We start from the raw sequence: 11,447 nt of genomic DNA, 5'->3' as shown, positions 1-11,447 counted from the left end.
AATAAAAAATAAATTTATATTATAGCCTTTCATCATAATATAGGCAATAGTAATATTTAATATTGTATTGTTTATTATAAACCTTATTGATTGATTCATGAATTTATTAAGATTGAAAATTTAGTTATAGTTATACAGTTATATAGTGTTACTTGATAACATCAGAAGATTCATGATATGATAATACCTATTGTTTTGGTGATAGTTAAAAAAAATTGAAGGCTATATAAACTATAAAGTATATTTGCATCATACATGTATCGAGGTATATAATCTATTCTGTAAGAATTAAATAACATTATAAATAGAAAAATGGTATGTCTATAACTACTGAAATTCTAAAAATTATTTGACTGAAATTAAGAAACACTATCCGTCTATCCCTGAGTAGCAAAGTAATTTAAACATTGGTATATAATGTTGCTAACGGCTGTTGATACAATAAATAAATACAGATATGTATTTGTAGAAATAACATAAACCATAATTGATGGCCCAATATCATTTTACCGAAATTGGTAAGTATAAATCGTCTTATATGTCTGACAGAATACGTATCATAAATTCATAATATAGAAACTATCTTTGAACGTTTATACCTGTTTGCGTTGTAGTGACAAATAAATTTGGACACCATCCATACCGAGAGTGCATAATCGAATTTCGGCTTTTCAGTAACGATCTAAAATTCAAAATATTGATTTTATGCTCAGCAAAGCGCAATCAAAATTGGAATAGTGAATTTGACATGTTTTACGCAAAAATCGAGTGATCAGTCATAGGTGGTCCCAGGATTTTATTTCAAGTGTAGCACATTTAATTTACTTGCTACTTATTATACATTAATACATTATAGTTTATACCAGAGGTTCCTAATCAGGTTAGGTTTATCTAGGGTTTTGTGAAATTATTTGAAATATATTTTTTTTATTAAAAATAAAAATATATATAATATATAATATGACGTGACATTTTATTTATTTTAGTTATCACAAATAGTTTATGTAAACAAATAATTGTTATAATTTTAAGTTAAAAATTATTGTATAGTGTACCTATTGACAACCGATAAAAAAATAAGTGGTGATGGTTGTCATTGAAATGTCAGGTGCAGCACAGGCTACAGAGGCTGCAACCGTCGGACGGCGTTTGAATCAAATTTCCAATGTATTCTGGCTACTGGGAGAATTCTCGATATTCAGAAGTCACTACAACCGATAAAAAATCCAGGCAATTATCTATAATCTGCATATTTTCTAAAAAAAATTACATTTTAGATTATGTAGCAGATTTACCATCGCATTAGCAACCTTCGCTACTGCCATCAGACCAAAACCCGCCACAATTTTGTAAATTGTCTTCGTCTACAATGGAGGATAATTATATAATTGCGATAAAATATTTCTCTTATTAAAAAAAAAAAATTGCGAACTGCATTAAATAAATTATTATAACCTACAGGTATATAGAACCTATACATTAGAGATTTAAAATTCAGCTTAGAACATATTATCAGAACTCATCAGACAATTTTAAAATAATTATCAACGCTGGTCTACCCCATGTAACCAGCACAATACTCGCACAACATTAATGAGATTATATAGTGTTCTATATAAATTGATGAGTACAAAGGACCTAGTGCTCGAATTGGGAAAAATTAAATAGAGAAGCCCAATCCAACGATTTAAAAACTGCGTTCAATTGTGCACAATTAAAAATATGTGCCATGAACAGTAGGTAAGTCATAAAGTGATTCTTCTCAGAAGGAAATCGGAATGTTTCCATTTTAGAATATTGTTTCATCACATAATATGGTAGTCTTGAGTTCTCAACTCATAGGATAGAGGTTTATTGGAAAATGACGACCATTGGGAAAAAACTTTGAGCGAAGATTTGGTTTTTAAATTTACAAATATTAAACATTTAATCCATGACCAACTACACAGCAAAAGAACGGCTTCCTCTTCATTTTTTTTTTTTTTAATTGATTTTGACAGAGTTATTATTCAGAGGGGTAATAACGAGTAGCTGATTTTATTGTGCCCTTTTTGAAAAGTTTGAATTTATTACGGTAGATAACACTTCTGATACCATTCGCACTAATGAACTTCACTTAACGTGTCAGCCATATAGGCGTCTTAAACTAGGGAGTGCTAAAATGCTTTATGTGACCCGTGGGGGGCTTCATAGGGAGATAATATATCTTGGCGAATACCTACTAAATACATATTGGTGGTATTGATACCAATACCAACATATTGGTTAATATCAGCAGCACCACCCGACCGGAATCGAATTTATAAATGTTTTATTATTTGAAAAACACAATAAAAACAAAATATTTAAAGAAATAATAAAAATTACCTACACCTTTAAGCTAAGTTTGTGGTGCTGTTGGGAGTAACAGCTAGTACATAGGTATATGTGATTTAATTAATTTCTTAATTTAACAAACACTGTAAAATAAAAATAGAGATACTAAATGTATAAATTTCTCTTATAATAAACACTGCCTTAGTTCACTAAATAAAACATTATTTAAACATTTTTTTTTTATTACAACTGGAACATATTTATTTTTGTGCGTACCTATAAGTAAGTTCTCAAAGACCCTGAGCATATTTTCCTCTCTCATCGTCGTGGGTATTAATCGTATTATTATACCATTATAGCATAAATATAAATATTATGGTAAAAAACCTATTATACAAACATATAGATTTAGTTCTTAGTTTCTTACCATAAAGTCTTGTTGTATATTATCTATGCACTCTAATTTTAAACCAACGAATTACAAATCTATACGCGATCTGCTTAGTGTAGATTTGCTATATTACGCACTTGCAAGACGGAGACAACAAATGACCATGTAGCGTCCTTTTGATAATAAACAATAATAAGAGATGATCAGCAAAGAGCAAGGATTTTAATGATTTTATACTCCCACTCAATCCTCAACATTTAATCGAATTGTCTACACAATATATTTAACTACCTACCTACCTATATGTATAAAGTATAAGACTGCAGAGAAGGTCACGTGTAATGGAAGTGGGAGCTGCGATTTTATATTAGATAGTCTACATCTAATAATAATATTATATACATAAATATGAATTTAGAATTTCTGATTATGTTAATTTGTTATAATTGTCACTACCTAGTACAAAACAACAAATCTTGATGTTCACTGAACAGTGCTACACTAGCTACTGCCAGTGTTCCTTAAACGTTGGCATTATATGATACTCTTCAGGAAATAACTATTATCATTGTATTTTAGTAGATACCTACTAACATAATAGTTCTAATAGTTTTGTGCGAAATGAAGAATCTTACAAGCTTACAATTTATATTTTTGCTGTTTATTGTAATAAGTATAGTGCATTTAGGACGTTGTGCACCACAAAATAAAGGTAAGCTTATGTTTTTATTTTGATATTAAATTTTGCGAATTATTTTACAAGAATCTTGATGAAATTCATCGACATATCATTTGCATATTTTGTTATCATCCAGCAAGGTGATATCGTTCTTACGACAAAATTTTACCTATAATCTTGAACTTACCTCTATGTTTTACTTTTAATGCAAAATAACAATATAAATAATGATAATGTCACTACTCACTATAAATTTAGTTAACTCAAACTATATTTAGGTAGACACTCCTTGGCTGATTGGTGAGCACAGGCAGTTCATCATTATTCCTTAACCTTGCCAACAGCACTTAATTTTAATATCCCGATTTATTAGCGTTATTCCTTTTTAAAGTTCCATCCGCCATGATGGGACACTATAGTTACATTTTAGGGGGTACTAAGATTGTACTACGGCTATACATACTATATTTATCAGTTATCTCACTATAGACTCACACTTCCAAAACATGAATTTCAAAATCAGTAGTAAAAATTTTTGTTTTAAATTCAATATTATTACTTATTATTAACTCCTTACATTACCTACACTTACAAAGTAAATACCTACTTAATTGTCTTATTATTACAATATAGTAATTTACAAGTTACAACCTATATAACAAACACAATATAATAATAACTTATTTTAGTGAAGCTTCTAAATACTAGTAATTAGGTTGCTGAACCTTGTCCGTTTTACAGTGGGCTCAGTTTTTTAAAAGTTTGTAGTTGAATCTTAAAAAAAAAACATAAGAGGAATCCGTCAGTAAGCTTTTCACTGTATTTAAATTGATTTTGGTAATAACAATATAATTATTTTATTTTTTTAAACATATTTTCTCTGTTTTTATGGTATAGGTAACACAACACTAATTATGTTTTTATGTTATTCGAATTATCCCTTTTTACATTTAAAATAGATAAGTCATTAAACCAGTACTGCTATAACGTACTCAGTGGTGCAACTAGGTACTAGGATCTATTTTTGAGGGTGGGGACACTCCCCTCCCCCCACAATCACTGGTTGTGCCATTAAACGTACTTGTCTTCAACTAATTTTTAATTCATTTCATACTTGAAAAACTATGTTCACGTGTTGAAGAACTTATAGGAATAGTAACTGCAATTTGAAATAACCCTCTTAATTTTGGACATACTTTTTTTTTACTAAAAATGTTTTATAAAAAAAATCTCACATAACATTAAGAAAAAGCACTTTTCTCAAATTATTTCTGGTGTCTTAAACTTTTAACGTTTCAAATTTAAATCGCCAATACCTATTGCCATCTATGGGCAAATAGGTACTTAAGTACATTTTTTGGTGTTTTATTTTTTATATACTTACCTACTCTTCGTGTTGCTTATAGATAAAATTGATTTTGGATTATAACCAACTAGGTTCAATGTACGTCTCCGTCTCTCCAAAAAATAAACAAAAAATAGTTTATCATTTGTATGGATATTTACTGTGCACCCATATATTTGGCAACGTCGCTTTGATGTAAAAATAATATCATAACGTGCACAATCGTATCACCACTCAATAGTTGAGGGGGGAAGGGGTTTATCAAACTTTTTTATTGATATTCTCTTATAATCTTATGTACCTACTCAATATTCTTATCAATTATATAACCTGTAACCTACTACTTACAATTTGTTTATAAACCATAAAATGCTATGGATAATAATCAGCAAAAATAGTCCTGTACAACGTATTATGCTGAAATGGAATGCCAATGATGATGCACTTTTATGTTATAGGGCATAGGAAATAGCCCATATGCCCATAGGTTATAGATATTTACAGTTTTAACTTTTAAGTAAATGTGTCGGAGAAATTATAAATTAATCCTAATAATAGATAAATTATAATGAAATATTAATTATAATCAGTATTGATATTGTATTAATCTTATTATTATTGCACTGTTATTCCTACCTCCTTAGGCACACTGGTACATATTAGTAGGGTCCCTAATATATTTGGCAAGTATCACACTAGAAATACTAACATTTTCCTTCCCATTTTAACAGACTTCAGAGTCTATTTAAATCAATGATTAGCTTAAAAATATTTTTTATGATTTATTTTTTTTTCTCGATAGGTACTAAAAATATGAATTGTTAGAATTTTACAAATATGATGTAATAAAATATAGGTGCAATACCAAGTAGGTATTTATGTCATACACATTTTTACCAAAACAAAAATGATTTTTTTGTTTTTATATATTTTGATTTTTAATTGTTTAATATTTTTTCTTGGTATATTGTACTGATATTTTCATTTTATCATAATTTGTAAAATTTTAGTGTAGGACTCTCTAAAAATTATTAAGGACCCAACTAGTCTAATACTTAAAATAATTCAGGACTCATATAATGCTGTACCTGAAAAAATCGGGATATAAGGATACAACTAGTAAAATATCATAAAGCACAATATAGCAATTTTCTGTTTTGGACCCAATTTGGATTCAGTCGAGTTTGGATGCACATAAAAAAAAGTAATTGTGGGCTTAATTTAAATTTGCTAGTACCTACCTAATACCTATCCTTATTCGGTTCTTCAGTGATTCACTTTTCCACCAAAATCAACCTTTACATTTACTGGCAAATCCGTTTACCAGTTTACCGTTTTTTAATGTATGGTATCATTTTAAAAATAATTTGAATCACGTCTATGATTAAAATATTGCGTTATTTTCTTCATAACGATCGACAACATGTTTTTCTATTAGGTACAGCCGTATATAATCTTTATAACTTATAATACTAGAAAATCATGAAACAAAATATGTTTTGCCATGGCAATTTTACTTATACATAGGTATACATAATAAGACTCTTATTGGATTTGTACCTATATTTTTTATTGTCCGTTTACAGCTAATGTGACAAATAAAATTGTTTTTCCATCAGATGATCAACCCAAAGGTACGGAAGCATATTCGGCCGCTGAAAGTAAGCGTTAATATAATATTGTAAATTTGTAACTATAATTTATAGAACATATAAAGCTGTTCCAAAAAAAAAAAGGATAAATAAATTGTTATTTGTTTTTATTTCGAATAAGTGTGCAGTGAGTATTCACAGTTGATTTACAATTATATAAAGGATCCAGTATTATTGGCGGGTCATGACCATTTTATTAAAGTTAAAGATTGTCATACTGTCTTAACCTTAATCGTTAACGGCTCTAGGGCTGATCCAAAAGAATTTCCACACATGGTAATGTATATAATAACAATATTATGAAACACAGCAATTACAATAGGCAATAGGTATGCATTTGACATTTATTTGATAATTTTATAGGCTTTGTTGGGTTATAGCAAGAATCCCAAAAATAATGCATGGGCCTGCGGGGGATCACTGATTAGCAATAGATGGATACTTTCCGCAGCACACTGTGAAAAACTTGACGACAAGTTAGTATGTTATTATGATATATAATATTGAATTCACACTTCAGTCGAATTATATATAATTCAAAATGACTATCTTTTTGTTTAAAAATAAAATTGTTTTTCACAAGGGTATGTTAACTATATACGTATCAGTTGTGAAATATTATGCTAAACTAAAAATATTTAACATTTAACTTCAATGAAATATTAGAAATGTTGCTCTGCACATTTTTAAGTACTAGACCAATGGTTTTCAACCTTTTTAACAACGTAGCACACTTCTCCTACACAATTTTCGCGGCACACCAATTCATATAATATGTGATATAATACCTAGTATATATTTAGATATACATATAATATTTATTTATTTTTTCGTGGTACACTTCAAGGGCGCTCGCGGCACACCGGCTGAAAACCACTGTACTAGACACTACTACACTAGTAATAGCTATAGGGTTGATATAAATTACATTGTTTTCTGTTAGTTAGTTTTTTATATTTTAAATTTGTATGTCACCTCTTTACTCTTTTGGTATAATCAGCGTAGGTACTACAATATAATACACATCTGCATATATAATAGGTAGTATATATACGTGATATAACAGAATGACCTGACCAATTAAATAACTTTTCTTCCAATTAAATGTTTCTAATTAAAATTTAAATCTGATTTTGATCTTTATTTCAAGCAATTAAAAAATAGCTGTTTTGTAAATCTGGTTTTTAGAAAAATTTTAGTTTTAAAAACATTTATCAAAGCTAAGTGAGTAATATTTTATGATTTTTCAAATTGTCAAATTATTTTAAAGTAATCCATTAGTTTGAAAACTTTTTTTTTAAATAAATAGCTTTTAATAAATCCCATCATTTATTTTTATTTTTTGAATTTAAAACGAATAAACTTAAGTTACTAAAACATTTTAAAAAACTGTAAATAATTAAACTACATGACAAATGTTTTTACAATCAATTTTATTCTAAAAACCAGATTTATAAATTGGGAAATTTATATTAGATTTAAAAATTAGTATTAAAAGTATTGAAAAATAGATTTAAAAAATGATAAAGTATACATCTAACATAAGAGTCAATCAATCATGTATAAAAAATTAAAATATATTGTTTATGAGAACAAAAGTTATTTCATTTGTCAGGTCTTTCTGTTATACCTACTTATAATAGGCTACAAAAATATTTGCTTTGATGAATTTGTTCTGTTGTGAAAATATTAGTTATTTTATAGTAGTATTTATTAATTTATTATTAAAGAACGTTCGTGCGCTGGGCACGCCTTGGAGAACTCAACTATTTGTCGGAAACCGACGACGCCAGACAAATGGACTACCAAATTGACCAACGCATAGTGCATCCAAATTATCAACCGCCGTCATTGTACAACGATATAGCGTTATTCCATTTGGATCAGGAAGTAAAGTTTTCTGCGTACGTACGGCCCATTTGTCTTAACGCAGATCCAAAATTGCAGTCGAGTCCTTCGCATACGATGATAGCAACTGGTTGGGGACAGATATACTTTAGTTGGTTTATTTTCGTTGGTTTAAAATTATTATTATCTAGGGCCGTACTTAATAAGTAGGACCGCAGGGCTGAGAAGAAGGGCTGTTCGAGTTATTTAACAAAAGTTTTTTTGCAGTAATAAATTATAATATTCAATATAAATTATCACATAAATATTTTATTTAAAATGTTAAAAAATATTTAAAAAAATTTTAAAGGCTCAGTGGCGAATTTATAATATCCTTCTGGGGGTTGATAACCAAAAAATAAATAGGCATATCAGATGGTCTCCCCCGGGTACTCTGATCTTTACCTATATTACAGTTAAGTAAGGTGAACCTATATGAATTTAATATTTATAATTGAAAACACATTGAAATTGGATGAAAAATCGAAATAAAACAAGTCTGGGGGTGATATATCATTCAGATCACCCCCTCAAATATGTCACTAGCTCCCCTTGATTGCCAATGTACAAAACGATGTAGGCGGCCATATTACCTATAGATACTTAACAATAGGTATGTCTAAAAATAGTAAAAATACATATGTAGTATGTTTTGTAGCCTGCGTCACTAAAATTGTTAATGCGGTCCTGAGTCGTGATACGTTTTTAGAATAGTCATATAAGCGTTATTACATGTAAACCGTTTTACAGACGGTCCAGCTAGTCCGGATCTGTTAAAAGTGACTTTGAACATGATTCCTGCAAACTTGTGCAAAATCAACTATGCGTCGATCGGGACAACTCAGTTGGCGAACGGAATACTCGAAGAAAGCATGATGTGTGCGGGCTATGAGAATGGTGAAAAAGACACATGTGGGGTAAGTTACAGACTGTGTTTCGTGTTTGACAACCATCAGTAGTTCTGTAGACACGATGTGGATAAAATCTTCTCTACATCGTATATATAGCTCTAACCAGTATGCTGTATGCATTAACTATAAATAAGCTTAAAATCGACATTTGCAGTTTGCCTTTATCACTGATGATTACAAATGAATTTATATGAAAACTATATTTCCATGACAATGGATTATCCATGATTTGTTCTTGTGATATCTTCTTTTATGATTTATCTCCTTCTGACAATGCCGGGATGTTGAATTCAGTACAGAGGCGGATTTCCCATTAGGAACTGTAGGCAGCTGTCTAGGACGGTAAATTTTGTAGTGTTTTATTAAAAAACATGGAAAGTGTAAAAAAAAATATTGGAAGATTAATTACTTTTTATTTACCAAAAATTATTAATAATGTGCATATTTTTATATTTTATATTTTTGTAGATCGTATACGGTATATTTATCTATTAAGGTTCATTATAATTTATAGTCATTATAAATATAATAAACCTCTGTATATAGAAAACGGTTTTTGTTAATACTATATTTTACATGTTGGTATAGTCCACCCAGAGTCCGTGTCACCTAAAAGTTAAGTTTAGATGTAGTATAGATAATATTAAGATGTCAAAGTTAAATGTCTGTTTTATATGCCTTTTAATTTGAATCAAATAAATAAAGATTTTTATCGTACAAAATATTGTAAACTACTGTGTTTACTTAATGTTCTTAACAATGGTTATATAGTTTTGTTTTATTATTTATGGTTTATAATTAATAAAAATGATCGTTGTACGTTTTTTCAAAGTAGGCTAAATAACTAAAGGTGAAAAAAATAGTCTAAAAATTAAAATGGATGCCCACTACTATTGTCTGTACATTTAATATTTAGAGTAGGTATTTTGGAGGGGGTATTGTAACTTGTTTACCTCTTAAAGGGGCGACAAATTGTTGGTACCTATAGCCGTAAAAAAGATAAATCCGCCTCTATGGTTCAGTACTTCTCTTTCTACAATCTGTCTATTTTTTTATAGGTCTATGGTATAAATATGAATACGTCCACGAACCACATGTATAAATATAATAAATGATATTAAAAGCTAAAATGTTAAAAATAAATTTTATAATTTTCATAATTTTATGGTATCTTATCGATGATAAGTAAATAGTGGTTTTTTTTAATAAGCCGCATACGACTATGATTATGAGCCGCAAGTTGGCCACCCCCTAGTTAGTATAGACTATATAGAGTTGTTTATTTTATTATTCAACCATCTAATTATTTTCTCTCCTATTTCATCACACAGGGCGATTCTGGTGGTCCGCTTCAAATACCCCACAGCAATTACTCGTGCATGTACACGCAAGTAGGCATCACGTCGTTCGGTAAGCTGTGTGCCAAGAAGAATTCACCAGGCGTTTACACAAGAGTGTCCAAGTTTTTGCCGTGGATCGAACGAATCGTTTGGCCCAAAATATCTGCCTGAAATTAACATAATTTAGATTAATTGTACGCCACATTCACACGTGTTGCCTGCACTGTCTAACAAACGTTGTTGCAACATGGTTAATTTATTAATTGTCGTTCATAATAATACATTTACTATGTGTAAGTTCTAAAATAAGTAAGTTTTCTGTTATAAAATTTAAAGGTAAGATTATTACCTAGGCCTTTAGGGTGCCTTGGAGGCTTTTATTGATATATTCTTTATTAAGAAGCAAGTTATAATCTTTTTGCTACTGTAAGTTGTTTATACATTTTAAAATGACCATAACTTACTTTAAAATAATGATTTTAATAACATTCTTCAAGACGATCTATATCAGAGGTATTCAAATGATTTCATCTCACGACTCCTTTGTATATTCACAAAATTTTGATAGCTTCCTAATATTATAAATGACAAAAAACTAATATTTATAATTTATATTAATTATATAAATAAAAATATTCATATTTCATTTTGGTTTTCAATTATTAAATTGGAAATATATTAGAAATATATTTATAAAAGATAAAAACGACTTTTTGGCATGGACTATGACGAAAATCGACGGTAAGGAGTATGGATAAAGTCAATTATGATCACATCAATATGAAATAGTGTAGAATGTACTCAAATATCGATAAATTTGACATCAATACCCATACTCACATGGAAAATTATCGATTTCATATTATTGGGAAATGTAAAAATATGCCTACATTATGCATATTATATAAACTATGTGATAGACGACA

General features: G+C 29.1%; 1 protein-coding gene and 1 long non-coding RNA gene across 2 annotated transcripts; one reads left to right on the top strand and one right to left on the bottom strand.

Annotated features, from left to right (window-relative positions):
• Positions 1 to 501: 501 nt before the first annotated feature.
• LOC149055894 (uncharacterized) lies at positions 502 to 2,881 on the bottom strand. Its single transcript, XR_016191807.1, has 4 exons — positions 2,744 to 2,881; positions 1,296 to 1,364; positions 1,056 to 1,208; positions 502 to 682 (listed from the first exon to the last, which is right to left on the bottom strand). It is a non-coding gene; the product is annotated as an uncharacterized LOC149055894 (long non-coding RNA).
• Positions 2,882 to 3,190: 309 nt separating this feature from the next.
• LOC107168220 (venom protease-like) lies at positions 3,191 to 11,167 on the top strand. Its single transcript, XM_015517551.2, has 7 exons — positions 3,191 to 3,419; positions 6,318 to 6,392; positions 6,505 to 6,659; positions 6,747 to 6,859; positions 8,114 to 8,382; positions 9,021 to 9,187; positions 10,513 to 11,167. The coding sequence occupies exons 1-7, from the start codon at positions 3,329 to 3,331 to the stop codon at positions 10,690 to 10,692; spliced, it is 1,050 nt and encodes a 349-aa protein (XP_015373037.2). The 5' UTR covers positions 3,191 to 3,328; the 3' UTR covers positions 10,693 to 11,167.
• The last annotated feature ends 280 nt before the right edge of the window (positions 11,168 to 11,447 follow it).

This window comes from Diuraphis noxia, unplaced genomic scaffold (assembly GCF_037042655.1).
Source record: "Diuraphis noxia isolate RWA-SAM2 unplaced genomic scaffold, SU_Dnox_SAM2 contig0004, whole genome shotgun sequence".
NCBI classification, from domain to species: Eukaryota; Metazoa; Arthropoda; class Insecta; order Hemiptera; family Aphididae; genus Diuraphis; species Diuraphis noxia.
This window is presented reverse-complemented; position numbering and strand designations above follow the sequence as displayed.